This window comes from Prionailurus viverrinus, chromosome F2 (genome assembly GCF_022837055.1).
Source record: "Prionailurus viverrinus isolate Anna chromosome F2, UM_Priviv_1.0, whole genome shotgun sequence".
Classification (NCBI taxonomy): Eukaryota; Metazoa; Chordata; class Mammalia; order Carnivora; family Felidae; genus Prionailurus; species Prionailurus viverrinus.
The window spans coordinates 44,603,256-44,622,305 of NC_062578.1; the positions used below are offsets into that span (position 1 = coordinate 44,603,256).

Consider the following 19,050-nt stretch of genomic DNA (forward strand, 5'->3'; position numbering starts at 1 on the left):
CATGTTCGTGAGCAGGGGTGGGGCAGAGAGAGAGGGAAAGAGAGAATCTCAAGCAGGCTCTGTGCTGGTGGCTCAATCCCACCAACTGTGGGATCACGACCTGAGCCAAAATCCAGAGTCAGACACTCAACTGAGCCACCCAGGTGCCCCTGGGTACTGCTTTTTAATCTATACACTTCTGTGTTGAATTTATTCTACAGCAAGGAAGTATTCATGTAGTACTCGTCTAAATTAAAAGACTTTAATGAATCAAACACAAAATAGTTATACACAGCCTGGTTACAACAGTGTAAACGTGCAGAAAGTCAGAAATAAATTTTGAGAAAAAAATAGTTGGAGTTTTAACTTCATGGTTCCCCCCACCTTTAGGTAAGTGCTTTAATGTATAAATTAAACTGTTAAAAAATAAGTGAACAGATCACACCAAGGAAAATCTGCATGTCTGTTTATTTCCATTAGAAAAATATTATCTATAAAAATTGTGGTCCACTCTCTTCCCCTTCACCTCTATCATTCAAACTTCAGTACTTTAATTTTACTCAAGTGAAAGCAGAGTTATACAGCTGACGTGAGAATTCAATATTTCACATCATTAAATTAATAGGCTTTAATTGAATTAGGTGTGCTTTTATTATTTATCAGGAATAGCAACCTCTCTCTCCTACATGTTATTTCCCTTTACTTTCATTTATTTGAGGAAGTATGGAATGCATGTTTTTTTCCCCACATCCAGTCATGAGTATGCATGTGATTTATAACACCAGTAACGGGAGTTGTCATCCAAACTTCAGTTCACACTCAATTCCCCTTATTATATGGTATTTCCATAGTGACTTCCAATGTTTTAGTCAATCATACACTTTCCAACGTCAACTGTAAAAATTAAGATGTTAATTTAAAAACATTATTGAGATTCCAGACTGAATAATGCCGGCCCTGCTTATAGCGACGCCATTGTGAGAGGTCCTTGGACAGCCACTGCTTCAATCTCCACACGGCTTCCCTGCAGGGAAAATAAGGAAACAACGTTTAGGTAATTTTTTTACAAATTAAGAGAGCTGTGCAATACCTACTAAAAACATATGCAACTAACAGCAATAGGGCGTTTTTAACATTAAGTTTCTCAAAGAAAGAAAGGATGAGGAGGCGTTCCCTGGGAACCTACCACAGGCCAGGCTCCCGAGCCGAACACGTCCATACGCATTAGCACATAGGATTCTCACTGCAGCTATATCAGACAGTGTTCTCTCCTCAGTCCAGAGAATGATATGCTGAAGCCTGGAGAGGTTATTCAACCTGTCCCAGGACACAGAGCTAAGTGGCAGAGGTTCAAACCCATGTCTTCTGATTCCAAGTTCAGAGCTCATTCTACTATACCCAATACCTTAATTAAGTTTGATGATACTGAGCATTCCGGTAACAGCCGATTAAAACAATAAAAAATACCACTCACAATTACAAGTGGAAGCCAGGAGGGGCTGCTTCTTTGTAGGCAGGAATACTGTGCTACTAAGAGCTTCTGATTAGGCTCGAATACCAAATTAGGAATGGTGAGAAAATATGTGAGCCACTGGTTTTGAGATTCTTTTTCTAATAGAAGGTCTATGTGTGGCCTTAATTTTTAATTTTCTTAATTTTTAAGACAACTTTTAAAAAGTTCTTAAGTTTCTTGGGGCATCTAGGTGGCTCAGTCTGTTAAGTGTCAGACTCTTGATTTCAGCTCAGCTCATGATCTCGAAGTTTGTGAGTCTAAGCCCTGCCTCAGGCTCTGTGCTGACAGCCCAGAGCCTGCTTGGGATTCTCTGTCTCCTCTCTCTCTCTGCCCCTCCCCAGCTTGTGCTCCCTCTCTCTCTCTCTCTCAAAAATTAATAAATTAAAAAAAATTCTTAAGTTTCTTAATTTTTTTCCTTGTACATATAATATTGGGTATTTCCTTTTAGTCTTTAAGATCCTGGAAACCAGAGGGGTGCCTGAATGGCTCAGTTGGTGGGGGATCTGACTTTGGCTCAAGTCATGATGTCACTACTCGTGAGTTTAAGCCCTGCGTTGGGCTCTATGCTGACAGCTCAGAGCCTGGAGCCTGCTTCGGATTCTGGGTCCCCCTCTCTCTCTACCCCTCCCCGGCTTGTGCTCTGTCTCTCTCTCTCTAAGGTAAATAAATAAAAAAAAAAAGATCCTGGAAAACAGATTATTTCTTTTTTTTCTTTTAAAAATTTCCTGCAAAAGTGCTTAGTTTGTTATATTCAGAAAACAATGTAGGCATTTAAAATTGTGTACATTAGCCATTTTAAAGTGTACTTACTTTGGGTAAAGCAGCAACCTGGTAAGCAGCTCTTGCAGGAAAACTGCTCTTAAAATCTAAATTTAAAAGAATTTCATTTTAGTTTTCGGACACTGTATTGTGACGGCACAATCAAGAATCTGGTAAGTGCTTCATAGATCTATTAGTGCTTAGATACAAGCAACACTGAAAAAAAAGAAGCTAACATTCATATTAGTTTGATAAAATATTTTGCCATAGGATTCCTATGACAGTGAATACTTTTAAAGATGTCTTCGCTTTCTGGGAAAAAGGAAAATATTCACATGCTTTGAGACTTTGATCTTGTTTGATATGAATAGGGTTTTATTTTTAAAGTGATACTTATGTGATATGAACTCATTTAAACATTCAAACAACCCTATAAAGTTTTATCCCCATTTTCCATATGAAGAAACCAAGGCATAAAACCATTAACTAATTAACCAGCTAAGGATTCTGAGAGCCAGAACAGAGATGGTGGCGAGGTCATATCACAGCACTAAAAAATACAATCTATGTGTTATTATTAGGAGGGCTTAAAAGCCTGAGAAGAGTGTATCAATATTAAGCTTTAGGAAAATGAATTTGTAAGACTGTAGTTATATTATTCTAGGGAATCCCATAGAAGTATCTTGGATCTTTTTCATGGGGGCACACTGTATGTTTCCAATCGGACAATTCTTTTAGGACAGGATCTATGGCCATTTCTTTAGCATCTCCTATCACTCTTAATTAATAATGGACAATCATTAAGGTTAATACACTCATTTCTCTTAAAATGGAATACAGTAATGAAGCCAAATTACTTACACTGTTTGTAGACTTCATTGACGGTGTTGAAGTCATTTATGTCAGCCAGCAAAACAGTTGTTTTTACCACTAAAAGATACATACATCGTTATTAGGTTTAGCTATTTGGTCTCACTCAAAATATTACTTAGAAAAACATATGGTTCTGCGACTGAATTGATTAAAATGGGCCTGAAATTAAAACAACTTTCAAAAGCAACCAAGATATGGCATGGCATATTATTGGATGCTCCATATTCTTCAAAAAGAGTTATCAAACAGAAATGTGAAGGAATCAAACAGGTATCAAACAAATGTGAAGGCATATCGAGTTGCTCACCGTTAGTGAAGTCACAGCCTGCAGCTTTCAGAATTTCACCCATGTTTGTAAGAGCCTATGAAGCAAGGCAAGAAAGACCTAAGGCACTGGATGGATGTTACATTAAAGCTTTATTTCAATTCAATTAATCAACTTTTACTAATATCTCCTTAAATAGCTTATGTTGCAGAAAAATCCTCCCGTTCTAGGAAATTCTACTCCTCCTAGCCCACCTCTATACAAGGGAATTGCTTCTTGGCTTTCCTGTAATGGAATGAATCTTTCTGAAATATAGTGAGACCTTGTCTCCTTTTGTGAGTAGAAAGACTGGACTGAAGTCTCTTCTTCAGTGCTAGAGGGTGCAAAGTTCTCAGCCAGTGTCCACTAAGCTCAAAGAGATAGCTTCTGGAGTTCTGAACTCTGTATTGCTTTGAGGGTAAATAAAAGCTAGTGAGCATTAAAACATGTTTCCTTTTAAAGCAATAATTGATTTTAAAGAGTTCTATCTTTTTCTCAAAAAACAGTATCAGTAAATTATGCATATGCTTGACACTGTGGCCTTTGGAAAAACATCAGTTTTTCACTCATTCCTTAATGTACAATTTTTTCAATTCATTATTCCTCTTTATTTTACTGGCACATTATAATATTTGATATTTTTATTTATTTTTTTCTTCTTTTTTTTGAATTGAGAGAGTATACACATGCATGTGGGGGAGGGGCAGAGGGAGGAGGAAGAGAGAGAGAGAGATAGAAAGAGAATTTTAACCAGGCTCCACGCTCAGTGTGGAGTCCGACGCAGGGCTCAATCTCATGATTGTAAGATCACGACCTGAGCTGAAACCAAGAGTCAGGTGCTTAACCGACTGAGACACCCGGGCACCCTGATATTTTTATTTAAAAAAAAAAGTCTTCTAAATAGGTAATACATAGATATGGCAAAAAAATTCAACAGCTATAAAAAAGCCATATACAGTGAAAAAATGTCTCCTACCCTTACTTCCTTCTTCCCCAGCTTCTTGTATATCCTTGAAGAGACAGTCAATGCTTACACCAGCATAAATGCACACCACTCGCACCCCCACGCACCTTCACACACACACACACAGATGGTAGCATATTGTGCAAAGCTGTTTTGCATCTCTGTTTTATTCTATCACCTAACAATTTATGTTGGGAGATTTTTCCACATTAATTTAGTTGTATGGAACTAGCATGATTTATTTCATTAGTTCCTTACGGATGGACATTTAGATTGTTTTCTATCTTTGGATATTATAAATGACTCAGTGAATGCATAAAATTATAATTTAATTCTATTTATTGGATCAGAATTATACTCCTCATTCTTATTTAAAAAAAACTTTTTTTTAAACGTTTATTTATTTTTGAGACAGAGAGAGACAGAGCATGAACAGGGGAGGGGCAGAGAGAGAGGGAGACACAGAATCTGAAACAGGCTCCAGGTTCTGAGCTGTCAGCACAGAGCCCGACACGGGGCTTGAACTCACGGCCAGTGAGATCATGACCTGAGCCGAAGTCAGACGCTTAACCGACCAAGCCACCCAGGCGCCCCTCCTCATTCTTATTTTAAAAGACACATATTGCACCTAATCTTTTTTTTTTTTTTTTAATGTTTATTTATTTTTGAGACAGAGAGAGACAGAGCATGAATGGGGGAGGGTCAGAGAGAGGGAGACACAGAATCTGAAACAAGCTCCAGGCTCTGAGCTGTCAGCACAGAGCCCGACGTGGGGCTCGAACTCACGGACCGCGAGATCATGATCTGAGCCGAAGTCGGCCGCTTAACTGACTGAGCCACCCAGGCACCCCTGCACATAATCTTTGATAGTTCTCTCTTACTAACAAATGTTGACTGTTACTTCTGTGGGTTTTTTTTTTTTTTTTTTTTTTTTGCAGCTAAGTGGCCCTGATAAGAAATTTCCCAATCCGTGTGAAAGTGGCAAGATGCTATCTGATTTCAATAATTTAATTGAGATTGAAGTAATTTTATTGAGAGAGCTGACATATAATATTGCATCAGTTTTAGGTATGTAATATGATGATTTGATATATGTATATACTATAAAATAATTACTGCAGTTTAGTGACTATCCAAACATTCAGGTTTGAAGTCACCCTTGGAAGGTAGACTTTTTTGTTGTTGTTAAATGATTCCTCAAAGTTTGGACTTTCTGCTGATATAAAACTGTCTTAAATCAATCAGTAAGTAACTTTAAAAGCATTTATCTGATAACCTCTATAAAAAATCAGCCAAATGGATTCTTAATACTTTCAGTATTAAAAAGCAATAAAGAAGGGAACTTCAAGTGTGAAAAATGACTTACTTGTTTGGCTTCCTCTGCCACCCCTCCTGGCACGAGCTGTCCACTTGCAGGGTCCATGCCTATCTGTCCTGAAATGTAAATGGTCCTGTCGACTAACACAGCCTGACTGCAATAAACGGAAATACAGTATGTATATAAAATATAAAACACAAAATTCAATGCTAAAAGATTTCTTTGCTAGGACACAAAAAGCACAAAATGTAAAATAAAAGAATAATAGGACTTCATTAAAATGAACACCTTTTGCTTTTTGAAAGAGATCTTTAAGAAAATGGAAACACAAGTCATAGATTGGGAGAAACTATTTGCAAAACATATATCTAACAAAGAACTTGTCCCCAGAATATATAAAGAACTCGTATAGCTCAGTAATATAAACAACCCAATAAAATATGGGCAAGTGATTTGAGCAGATATTTCATAAAAGAAGACATATGAAGAGCTAGGGAGTACATTAAAGATGCTCAACATTATTACTGATTAGAAAATGTAAAGCAAAACCTCACTAGATACCATTACACCCAATAAGATGTCACTGATAACAGTAAGGATTGGTGAGGATGTGAAGTGACCAGAATCCTGTAATATGTACCCCATTGGCGGGACTGCAAAAATAGTCCAGATGCTTTGGAAAATAGTTTGGCAAGTTTCTTAAAAACTTAAACATATACTTAATATACAACCCCAGCGATTTCTTTCTTAGGCAGCTACCGAAAAGAAAGGAAAATATATGTCCAAAGATTTCACATGACTGTTCAGAACAGCATTATTTATGATAGCAAAAAAGAAAAACAAAAAATAAACATCCACTGATAGATCCAACTAAAGACTACATATTATTTGATTCCACTTATATGAAATTCTAGAAGAGAAAGTATAACAGCAGAAAGTAGATTAGTGACTTCCTGGGGACAGTGGGGACTGACCACAAATGGGTATGAGGGAATTTTTGGGGGGTGATGGAAATGTGCTAAAACTTGACTGTGGTAGCAAATGCATGGCTCTAAGAATTTACCAAAACTCATGGAACTCTAAACTTAAAATGGGTGAACTTTAATGTAACTTACACCTCAACAGAACTGCAAGACAGTAACAACAAAAATGCAATGCCAAGAGCACTGCTAGAAAAGAAGTAGTTATTTTCGGACAAGACTCATTACTGCTTCTTGAAGTGTCAATTAAGGATCCACCTATGATGGGAACACTTTATTTCTGTAAAGTGCTTGTTTTTGGAAAAGGTTTGTTTTGTAATGAGGGTACTAAATTTCAGAATTAGGGTACGATCACAAGAAACAGAATAAGCCATGCTGAGACCTGAAAAAGAGTCAAACAGATCAACTTAAAAAAATGTGTTAGTTTTTGGATAAAGAAAACACCTCTGTTGTTTCTCTTTTTAATTGTGGTAAAAAAAAATACATATACATATATAAGATAAAATTTATCATTTTAACCATTTTTAGGTACACAATTCAGTGGCATTAAGTACCACCATTTTTAAAATCCTGATAAAGAAAACTTAGTATCAATTTAAATTTAGAAGTAAAATTTGTTTTATCATTTCCATGTTTATTTAGAAAGAGCATCTTCTCATTTCCAATGTTACATTTCTAATATTACATTCTCATTTCTAATCTTCGTTTCCCCTGATTTTCCCTGACCATAACTTTTCTCTTTATGATTTAAAATATAGTATGTATGTATATACTTATCTATCTATCTATCTATCTATCTATTTATGTAAGCTCTACACCAAATGTGGTATTGAATTCATAATGCTGAGATCAAGAGTCGCATGCTCTACTGACTGAGCCAGCCAGGCACCCCTATAATTCTTTTCTTAATAATTTTTTGAATAAGAGAACATTCACATGGATCAAAAATCTAGAAATACAAAGAATCTCAGTGAAAAATCTCCTCCTTTCTCTCCTTATCCTCCTCCTGCCCAGTTTCCAGCCCCTACAGATAACGAATGCTCTCCTTTACATATTTTTCCAAAGTTTCTTCACGCATATATGAGTAAAAATGAAATATATCTTCTCCCTGTTTATATAACATATGGTATACTAAATGCTCTTCTACATTTTGCTTTTTTCACTCAATGGTATATTGCAATCTTTCTATAACTATATGCAGAATGCATCCTTATTCTTTTAACAGCTGCATAGTATTTTATTGTTTGGACATACTTTACTAGTTACCATCAATTCCAATATATTTTAAAAATGTATTTATTGGGGCGCCTGGGTGGCGCAGTCGGTTAAGCGTCCGACTTCAGCCAGGTCACGATCTCGCGGTCCGGGAGTTCGAGCCCCGCGTCAGGCTCTGGGCTGATGGCTCAGAGCCTGGAGCCTGTTTCAGATTCTGTGTCTCCCTCTCTCTCTGCTCCTCCCCCGTTCATGCTCTGTCTCTCTCTGTCCCAAAAATAAATAAACGTTGAAAAAAAAAATTTAAAAAAAAAAGTATTTATTTACTTATTTAGAGACACAGAGAAAGATCGCAAGCATGGATGGGACAGAGAGAGAGAAGGAGAGAGAGAATCCCAAGCGGGTTCCGCACTGGTAGTATGGAGCATGATGAGGGGCTCGATCTAACGAACGGTGACATCATGAATTGAGCTGAAATCAAGAGTCCAACACTCAATCGACTGAACCACCTGGGCACCCCTTGATTCCAATATTTTGCTACTGTAAACAAAACTACACTGAAAACCGTATCACACACACACACACACACACACACACACACACACACACACTTTCCCTGGGGTAAGTACTAAGCCTTTCTTTCATCTGAACGTCAGAGGAGCCATTCTTATACCATGAGCAGGATCTTGTCTTATAGTATAACTAGTTCTGTTCTTATCCTATTTCTGGGGTATGCCAGACTGACTGTAAACCCCTTGAAGGCAGGAGCTGTGTCTTACTGTCTCCAGCTGTGCAGGGCCTAGGTGATTCCTTGCACTAGTGGGCACACAATAACTTCTTGTTCATGTTTTGCTCTCTAACCACTTACTAGCTTAAATGACTTTGGCTGTCAGTAAAGTATCTTTTTAGCAGGACCCACTGGCTTATTGTGTGGGCTTGGAGAGCGAAAGAGGGTAGATTTAAACTTGGTTAATAGGATTTAGAAAGTCTAGAAATTCTTCTCAACTATCTGGGCCATAATAGATAGCTATTCACCCTGGCCCAGAAACAGGTAACTATGGTGTTTGTTAATGTGTAAGCTTTCTTCAGGTTGAAAAGTATCATCAACTAACAAGGTTTTTATTAATTGTCCTGTGTAGAATTAGGCTACCTTAGGCCCTTTGCAAAGTAATTTTAACTTTCCCTATATTTGAAATATAGTTTAAGCCCATTTGCATTACCATTGGTCAAAAAATTTATTGGGGCGCCTGGGTGGCTCAGTCAGTTGGGCGTCCGACTTGGGCTCATGTCATGATCTCACAGTTTGTGAGTTCGAGCCCTGTGTCGAGCTCTGTATGGTAAGAGCTCAGAGCCTGGAGCCTGCTTCAGATTCTGTATTTCCCTCTCTCTCTGTCCCTCCCCACCACTTGTGCCCTGTGTGTGTCTCTCTCAAAAATAAACATAAAGCAAACAAAAAAAGTAAAAAATTTATGATAGTAAAAAGGAATTCATTTATTCTCAGAAAACTAACAGACCTCTAAGACTATTTGAGCTATGTGAATTATCGCTTATAGATCAGTGAAGAGATGTTCACAAAGATAATTAGCTAGTTAGCTCTTCCTGAGAATAAGAAACCTACTATCCACAGACAAGTCATTAGGTTTCCAGAACATTTAAGTGTATTGTTCTACTGCCAACTCAAAGGATAATAACACTTTCAAAAGAATCTTAGTAAGAATTCTCATTGTAATTGTAATGTATTGTAATCTATGCCACATGGACTATCGCTTCCAAATGTCATGACTATTTGGATAGTGCGCTAACAAAATGGAAAGCAATGCAATGTGATGTTGAAATCTCTCAAGGTTCTGTCCTGGGGTACTCCTGAAATGTGCTCAGCTGATTAGTGAATTGGTGACAACACCCCATCCATCACAATGCCAAGGATTGAAAGTTCAACACATTTGAATTCTTCCTAGAGAAGACCTGGAATTTTCAACAACTGTGCTCATAAAAACTCTATGCACAAAAATTTGTTTTCAAATGGTTCTTAAAACATGTCTAATTAACTTTATCAGGATATAACTAGTTACTTGGGAGTGTGGTTTTCTTCAAGATAAAATATTGAAAATTAGCACCATTTTTAGTGGCCTTATATGATCTCTAGATACAAAAGAGCATTAAGGGCACTATGTCCTGGGAAGTCTCCACACAGTGAGCTGGTTGATGTTTTTTCTCTCATCATACTGGTATATTAAATTTCCCTTCTTTTTTCTTGCAGCTCTATAAAGTCAACCAGCATATTACTGCCCTGCTTGTAACGTACACACTTGAGGAAGGTGTATGCTCCAGGCTCTATAATCACTTTGTCTGGTTAAGTGTTGATTTTGTTCTGAAGTAAAACCACCGGGTGATTGAGGAAGAACGATCCAGAGCAGAGGAGGAAAAAGATTGCTGATTTTTACTTTTATTGTAATACCCCCATAACTATCTTTAATGTCTTCTCCAAATAATTTTTCCTCTTAAAAGATCTCTGACCGGGGGCGCCTGGGTGGCTCAGTCAGTTAAGCGTCTGACTCTTGATTTTAGCTCAGGTCATGATCTCATGGTTTGTATGTTCAAGCCCCACGTTGGGCTCTGCGCTGACAATCTGGAGCCTGCTTGGGACTCTCTCTACCCCCCTACTCTCTGCCCCTCCCCCACTAGCATGTGCTCTCTTTCTCTCAAAATACATAGAAACATTAAAAAAAAAAAAGAAATCTGATCATGTCATTTCCTCTACAAAAACATTTGAATGCTCCTCAACGCATACAAAATAAAGTTTATACTCTTCAGTTTAGCACTGAAAATGATCATAGTCCAGACCTTGCTAAAAGCTAATTTTTAGCAAGAAGCAAAACAAAAATTTAGATTCAAAGTCCAACTCTGAACCTGTGTTTCCCAAAGTGTAGGTCATATACAAACACTGAATCACAGTAAGGAAATGATTCCCTTTTCAATTTTCTTTCAGTAATTCCATAGCAGGAGATAGCAAACTAAATGATGAAGATTGAGCTCTAGAGCTTGACTAAGTTCAAATTCTGTCATATCCCATCCTAGTGGGCATATTATTTAACCACAAGTAGATCAATTTCTTCACCCCAAAAACGAGTACTGTAATAATAACTGTGCACCTAAAGCACCTATAAGAGTGCTTTGTGCTGAGTGAACATCATTAAATGTTAGCGATTATGACATCAATCCTCTAATTATATGAAAGAAAAAATACCATTTTTAGGGGGAAAAAAATATTATCACTTTTTTTTCTCTTTTTTTAAAGTAGGCTTCATGCCCAGTGTAGAGCCCAATGTGGGGCTTGATCTCTGATCCTGAGATCAAGACCTGAGCTAAGACCAAGACTCAGATGCTTGGGGCACCTGGGTGACTCAGCTGATTGAGCACTGGATGCTTGTTTTTGGCTCAGGTCATGATCTCAAGATCAAAGGATCAAGCCCTGCGTCAGGCTGAGTGTGGAGCCTGCTTAAAGATTCTCTCCCCCTCTGCCCTCTCTGCATTGCCCTCATCCAGCTTGAGCTCTCCCTCTCTAAAAAAAAAAAAAAAAAAAAGCCCAACACTTAATCTACTGAGCTACCCAGGTGCCCTGAAATTTATCACTTTTTTTTTTAAGTTTATTTATTTTTGAGAGAGAGAAAGAGAGAGAGAGCATGAGCAAGGGAAGGGCAGATAGAGAAGGAGACAGAGAACCAAAGCGGGCTCTGAGCTGTCGGCCCAGAGCCCAACACGGTGCTTGAACCCATAGACCGCGAGATCATGACCTGACCTGAAGTCTGCCACTTAACCAACTGAGCCACCCAGGCGCCCCTGAAATTTATCACTTTTAACAGAGAGAGCAGTCTTAGGTTCTGAGCCAACTGTGGCAGCTTCCCAGAATTATGCTTTTTACTTATTTGAGCTTATTTTTTTTTTACTGTTACCTTCCTCAGGTTGTTTTCTATTTAGAGTACTGTTGTAAAGTTTCCTTTTTAAAGGTGTTAAAGTGAGCCCTCTTAAATAAAAGTGTTAAGTAAATTATGATATAGGTGGTACACAGATTTGGCAAATGGAAAAGAAAAAGAGTAAAAGTCGTAGTTGGATTACTAAAACTTCCTCCAAAAAATATGCCATGTATTCTTCCACCACTATGCCTCAAGTCATTCCCTCTATCTGGAATGAACTTCGCCCAATGACTTTCTGCTGAAGTTCTTAATAAAGTAATTTAAAAATCACTTTACAACAGTACTATATAAATGGCAAACCTAACCTTCAAAACCCAGCTCAAGGACCACCTGTCGCAGGAGTCCTCTTAAATCTTTCTCTTCCTCTGTCCCCAGTTACCAGCAATTTCTTTCTTCTCCTTTTTTTTTTTGCCATCCCTGCCCCCATGACTCCTTATTCCCACTGCACTTATTTCTAACCCTGCTATCATAATTATTGTTCTGCCACCTAGGAGTGCTATTTCTCATGGCACTGTGGTTTAGAGGACGGAGCTAGGGCTTGTTCAAATCCAGTTCTGCCACTTACGGACTGTCTGACCTCGGACACAGGTTTTTGTTTTTTTTTTTTATAAAATGAGGATGGGACTCAGAGAAGAAGGTGGTTGTCACAGTGGCCGCCATGCAGCATGCACTAAATGAAAATGTTTCCTTTTCTCTCCCCTACGTGTGTGAATGTCTTTCGCGCTGGATTGATTCTTACACATTTTTTGCATCCTCTGCTGTGCTTGACATAGGGTAGGTACTCAATACATGTATTATATCATAGTCCAAGTGGTTCAGTTGTAGAAGTTTTCCATCTGTGATTCTTTTAACCGTGATCAGATACTACATTTTTAAAAGGAAAAATGGGGAAAGGGTTACATGGTATACTTTATGAAGTATTTAAAGTAACAAAAATTATATTAGAGACAAAAAGTCTCCAAGAATGCATAGGATGAGATTTAATAGTTTTAAAGCTGAGACATTTTAAGAAAATACAGTTTTTTTTAAAAAGTAATTTAGAAACTTCTGGGTGGCTCAGTTGATTAAGCATCAGATTCTTGATTTCGGCTCAGGTCATAACCTTGAGGTTTGTGGGAATGAGCCCCACGCCGGGCTCTGCGCTATCAGCCTGGGATTCTCTCTTCTCTCTCTTTCTCTCAAAATAAATAAATAAACTTTAAAAAAAAAGCAATTAAATTTTTTATATTAACAGCACTTCTGACAAGTGGGAGTACATGTACACAGTGTAGACTTTCTGGCCAGTATATACACATTTAGCTAGAGCATGTCAGGGCAATCTTAGCAAATGATTTTCGTTGTGCTGTTTTTATTAGTGGGAAATAAGCATGGGCAACTAATTTATACACATCCCACTGCATTTCTCTTTGGGTTGTAAATATCAGTGTCTTAGGTAGATGAGCAGCGATTTTCTAAGCGTCTCTGTCAAAAAAATTCAGCTCTCCAGAGAGACACTCACATCTGTTCATGGGATTTATTCCTTTGAATTGAGAGGGTTAGACCAAACATTATACGAAGTGAAAGAAGTCAGTCACAAAGGACCACATATCGTAGGATTCCATTTACAGAAGTCCAGAACAGGCAAATCCACAGAAACTGAAAGTAAATTAGTGGTTGCCAGGGGTTAGCAGGAAAGAATGGGGAGTCACTGCTAATGGGTATGCGTTTTCTTTTGGAGGTGATTAACATATTCTGAAATTATGTAGTAGTGAGTATTTTGTGAGTATAATAAAAACAATAATGACAACAACAACAACACTGACTTGTACACTTTAAGGGGGTGAATTTTATGGGCATGTGAAGTATATCTGGATCAAATGGTTACAAACAAAAAAAAGTCCAAAAATAAAAAAAACTGACTACTTGGCAGGCAGAACTCTGTGGCCTCCAGGTCCGGGCAGAGTCCCAGGGAACACAAGCTCCTGTTGCCAGTGGGGCTCCCACTGGAAAGGGTATGTTAACCCCTTTCCCGGGTTCAGTTTCCCGGGTTCAGCGTGTTCGAGGAGGCTGGACCCGATGAAGGTCGAAGCCCGCTCCAGGTCTGACCCAGAGTTATTCCAACCTCGGATCCCCGACCCCACAAGCCCAGAGTCCATCCGCGCACCCGCCCGCGTGGTTACCTGTACGGACCGATGGCCCCTGGAGCTTTCGCAGTGCTGATCACCTTTCTGATTAAAGATGCCATAGCTAACCCTTTTACTTGCTGCCCCTCCAAGAGAGAAATGCTGCACACGGCCCCGGCTTGCGTCTCACGGGACTGACCAACCCAGGGCAGAATCCCCGAGGTAACTTGTTTCCCGGGCGGGGGGAGGGGGTTCGCTCCGCATTCTGGGAGTTGTAGTCTGTGCGAGGCTCCCGGCCACGTGGAGGCCACGGCCGCGCTGGCGCATGCGCCCTGCAGATCGCTTGCCGCACACGTCTCCACCGAGGGGAGTGTTGCAGAGTCTTGTCGTTCTGACCCGAGGAGCCCTGCCTGAAAGCCTTTGGCAGGTAGGTCGTGACGGGCTGGTGTCCCCCAGGGTCCGCGAGTTTGGGGGGAGTGTGCGTGGCGGTCCTCCGCCCGGCGCCCGCGCACCGTGCCGGCTTTCCTCCCGGTTTTCTTCCGCTCAGACCCCGCTGACCTCCTCTTCGTCCCTTGCAGCCTGCGCCTGGGCCCCGCTTTGGGGTCCCGCGCCTCCTACGGCCCCTGTGCTCGAGCCCCCTGCGTCGGTCATTTCCTCGCATTGTCCCACCCGACGGACGCCGTTCTGGGAATGGGCTTGCACCCCTATCCTGCTGACCACTCTAAGGAATGAGTTGGGTCGTTCAGGGGACCACGCTGAGATCTGGGCGTCGTCGTCCACCTAACGCCCCTCCCGTGTTCCCATTCACGGGTGCCTCTTCTAGCTTTACAGGTCTCCACGCATCCCCCTCACATCTGAAGTGAGAGCCCTGGTGACTGGGATCTGCTTTCAAAAAGGAAGATAGGCTGGTCTCTTGGCAGATAGTCATGCTGTGTCAGAAGGCGTGGTACTTGGCCAAATATTTCTTATTCTGTTCATAAATGTATTATAGGCACACTTCACTCCATTTATGCATGCACGTGTACACTGAGCAAATTTATGTTGAGCCCCACTTTGTGCAAGGCACTCTGCTAGGTGTGATCTGGAATATACTAATAATGGTCTCTTCCATCAATAGACTTTTTTTTTTTTTTCTTTTAAATTGGGTTTGTGGTGTTAATACCATTCATGGCTCCCCTAGAGATGCCCTGGTGATGAATCTCTGCTGTAGGTCAGGATCGCGATAGCATTTTGATATCATCAATCCACCTATAATAAATGAAGATTTATTTTACCGAAGAATCAAATTTTGAGTTACATGAATATTTATTTACTAAATGTTTTTTTTTATTTTTGCATGGAAGTTCCCTTTCCCTATACCAAATTTATTATTTTCTTTCCAGAAATGTCTAATGCAAAAGAAAGAAAACATGCTAAGAAAATGAGAAATCAGCCCACCAACGTGACTTTATCCTCTGGCTTCATGGCGGATAGAGGCACAAAGCACTATAATGGAGGTGGGAAATCTTTCCAAGCTCAAAAACAAGGTAAGATACACACGGTACTCCCTCCACTCTGTTTGGATCAAAATGCTTATGTTAGCTCTTTTTGATAGTTATTATTTTAATGGTTAAATGACCTGCACTTTTTAAAAAGAGATCAGTTGACCTTCATTATTCGCACATTTTGTTTTGCCCAGTCACCTAGTTGTTAAGTTTATTTGTAACCCCCAAATTAATACCCATGGTACTTTGGTGGTTATTCGTGGATTTGTGAGGAGAGGGAAAAAATTTGAGTCACCCCATGTGGGCATTCTCAGCTGAGGTTCCCAGCTACCTTGGTTCAGCTTTCTTACAGAGATGGCCAGAGGGTGGAGACTCTGATGGGCCAGTGTGGCATAATTCGGAAAGCCTCTGCTCTAGCTGGGGATTGAGTTCTAGTTGTGGGTGGCCTCAGACAGATCACTTAACACTTCTGAGCCTCTTTTTTCTAGTTGTAAAATAAGGGAAACAGAATCTACTAGGATGAGTTGTTTTTATGATTTGAGATCGCAATCCATGTGATGTGTATGTATGTATATATATGTATGTATGTGTGTATATATGTGTATCTATGTGTATATATGTATGTATATGTGTATGTATACTTGTGTACGTATATACATATATATATTTCTTGGAACAGTGGTTCAGTATTTGCTAATTCAGCGTTCATTGTGACTTTATAGAGCATAACTATTGGGAATGACAAGAATTGGGTGTATGTATCTTAGAACAGATATATTTCTACTTTAACAGTTATTATTAAATCACACTTCTTTATTTCCTAAAAGAAATAGTGTGTTTTATATACATTTAGCTTGTGTGCTGATTTTAGAACCTTATAAAGTGATATCAAGGTGTTAGTTGTTCATTGGGTAGCAATAGAAAATGCCAGTTTGGGAAGATAGCAAGCAGGTGAGTAAGAACTTTTGGGGGACACTTTAAAGAATAGTGTGCATTGGGTCTGGTGAAGTAAGTTTTAGACTCTTCTATTTGTAAGATTTAGATTTCAGATTCAACAGTTGATGCCCATCATGCCACATAAGCCTTAATGGGTCTTACCTCATTTAAATCTCCCAGTGACAAACCTTGTAACATGTTTCATGGTTTATAGGGGCTTAATAATTAACAGTATAATGGGAATAAGAGGAACACTGTAAAATTCTCTGCTAGTCTCTCCCTCCCTTTGCAGACCGTGATTTGATGTCTTAAAGTCAGTGGTTTCAATGCACAGACATTTGTATAGACTTTGCTTTTATTTCTTTTCTTTAATTTAACACAGGCTCCCAACTTGAGTGTGGCAGAGAATTACAATAAAAGACTGAATATACAAAATCATGTAAATTGTAATATTGAAGGGAGCTTAGATTTGAAATTTATGTTGTACTCATAATTTATTGGAGAAAAGTTCCCTCATAATTTACATGCAAGGTTTATTTGTCATGCTGACAAGATGAGCCAGTATGCTGCCTGCTAGCTTTATCACCTTGGTCAAATTAATTCACCTCCCTATTGTAGGTAGATTTCCTCCTCTTTAAGGAAAGATAGTAATAGCCACATTACTGGGTAGTTGTAGGATTAAAAACCTAATTAGCATTGCCACCCAGCAAATGATGTTCTCCACTGTAATCTGTATTCCTGGTAAGGCTGACATATTTCTTTTTGTTTTCTTTTTGAAAACAAACTAGAGCTTCTTCCTGGAACTTCACGACCGCGGCATACCAAAATGATCCACCATTCCCCAGTTGATCCTGATGTGAATGAACAGTCTTCCTCCAAAATAATGTTTAAAAAAAAGGGAGGATGGAAAGCAGGTCCTGAGGGCACCTCTCAGGAGATTCCCAAGTATATAACTGGTAGGTGTTTGTGAAGAAGTGAAGTTTGATTATACGATGAGCCCTTTGCTTCAGTGCTCTCACCTTGGCCCTGCCTCCCCGTCTCTCTCCTCTCCTCCTTCCACTGGGGGTTCTTCTCGCCTCTAGTCTGGACTGTGGCTGTAGTTTCCTTGGGCCTGATTGCTCTCCATTCTTCAGTTTCTCTTTTTTTCCTCTTCTCCTTGTTCTTGTAAGTCCTTATCTGTGAACTGTTCTACTTTGTCCTAAAACCTTTTCCCTCGCCCCACTCCTTTTTAAAATATAAAATGGGGTCTACATGCATTCTCCAAGGATGAAACCGAATTTAACACACTCCGAGGGCAACCAAGATCTTTATTATTATTTTTTTTATTAAAAAATTTTTTTTTTAATGTTTATTTATTTTTGAGACAGAGAGAGACAGCATGAACAGGGGAGGGTCAGAGAGAGAGGGAGACACAGAATCTGAAACAGGCTCCAGGCTCTGAGCCATCAGCACAGAGCCCGACGCAGGGCAGGAACTCACAGAATGTGAGATCATGACCTGAGCCGAAGTCGGATGCTCAACCGACTGAGCCACCCAGGCGCCCCAACCAAGACCTTTAAATACCTGTCTCCAGGCCCCTTCAGATCTCTTCTCCTGTTACTCCCTCCCCCCATCACCTGCACCCCTGGTATGCATAACTCTGTATTCATTAGGTATGCCTTCTGGTCTCTGTGCCTGGTGGGAAAAATGCACTTAAATGTCCCCAGCACTCTGTTTACTTCAAAAAAAGGTCTGCTTTTCAATAAGGAAAACTAGTAAAGTTATGATTATATATTTAGAAAAAGCAAAAAATATTAAAGAAAACAAACTTTTGAAGTCACAACCTTTGTGACTTCAATTTTACTTTTTCTTTGTTTTCTTATGTGATTATTGCACTTGAAAATGGTTGTGCTTGGGGTGCCTGGGTGGCTCAGTTGGTTAAGCATCTGATTCTTGATTTTGGCTCAGGTCATGATCCCATGGTTTGTGAGATCAAGTCCCACATTGTGCTCTGTGATGACAGTGCACAGCCTGCTTGGGGTTCTCTCTCTCTCTCCCTCTCTCTCTCTCTGCCCCTTCCCTGCTTACATGCTCTCTCTCTTCCCCAAAATAAATAAATAACTTTATATAAAATAAATGGTTGTGATTTATATTGCATGTAGCCCTCTGTTTTAAGGAATTGTTTGTAAACATGCTTTTTAACTATTTTTATGGTTAAAAAAGTGACACTGAATCCTTATAGAGAACTTGAAAAAAAGTAGAAACAGAATGGCTTTATATATAATACAGATATAGCTACCATCTGTATTAATCTAATTAAGGGTTTGGGTGGTGGGTGAATTTTAAGTTCATATACTTCAAATCTGTCTTCCTTCTGAGATTGACCAGAGGCATTGATTCTAGACTTGTCTTTAATTATCATGCTATTTTTGTCTACAGCTTCTACTTTTGCTCAAGCCCGAGCTGCTGAAATCAGTGCTATGTTGAAAGCAGTGACCCAGAAATCTTCTAATTCACTGGTTTTCCAGACGCTGCCCCGGCACATGAGACGGAGAGCCATGAGCCACAATGTCAAACGCCTTCCCAGGCGGTTGCAGGAAATCGCCCAGAAAGAGGTATATGTTTCACTTAGTGTAAGTGTTCAAGTTAGTAGTTCCTAAAAAAAATTGAGAA

The 19,050-nt window shown here is 39.4% G+C and overlaps 2 protein-coding genes across 3 annotated transcripts in view; one reads left to right on the top strand and one right to left on the bottom strand.

Moving 5' to 3' along the window:
• Nucleotides 1-219: 219 nt before the first annotated feature.
• RIDA (reactive intermediate imine deaminase A homolog) lies at nucleotides 220-14,227 on the bottom strand. The gene is made up of 6 exons (XM_047842638.1): nucleotides 14,036-14,227; nucleotides 5,759-5,864; nucleotides 3,432-3,486; nucleotides 3,113-3,181; nucleotides 2,303-2,358; nucleotides 220-1,003 (listed from the first exon to the last, which is right to left on the bottom strand). Exons 1-6 carry the CDS (start codon nucleotides 14,098-14,100, stop codon nucleotides 941-943), a joined length of 414 nt encoding a protein of 137 aa, XP_047698594.1. The 5' UTR covers nucleotides 14,101-14,227; the 3' UTR covers nucleotides 220-940.
• Nucleotides 14,228-14,307: 80 nt separating this feature from the next.
• POP1 (POP1 homolog, ribonuclease P/MRP subunit) overlaps nucleotides 14,308-19,050 on the top strand; it is a 34,016-nt gene continuing 29,273 nt past the window's right edge. For both annotated transcript variants that reach the window (XR_007148650.1, XM_047842637.1), the window contains exons 1-4: nucleotides 14,308-14,405; nucleotides 15,361-15,504; nucleotides 17,187-17,354; nucleotides 18,817-18,992. Coding sequence is in view for 1 of the 2 variants with exons in the window: in XM_047842637.1 (XP_047698593.1) it covers nucleotides 15,363-15,504; nucleotides 17,187-17,354; nucleotides 18,817-18,992 (486 nt within the window). In the remaining variant the exon portion in view is untranslated. The remainder of the gene's footprint in view (nucleotides 14,406-15,360; nucleotides 15,505-17,186; nucleotides 17,355-18,816; nucleotides 18,993-19,050) is intronic.

Excerpts from the sequence above, each read along its gene's own strand:
- RIDA (XM_047842638.1), bottom strand. The coding sequence starts at position 14,100 with ATGGCATCTTTAATCAGAAAGGTGATCAGCACTGCGAAAGCTCCAGGG. Across the intron at positions 2,359-3,112 it reads CAATGAAGTCTACAAACAGT|ATTTTAAGAGCAGTTTTCCT; the intron begins GTAAGTAATTTG and ends TTTTAAATTTAG. Across the intron at positions 1,004-2,302 it reads AGGTTGCTGCTTTACCCAAA|GGAAGCCGTGTGGAGATTGA; the intron begins GTAAGTACACTT and ends TTTTCCCTGCAG.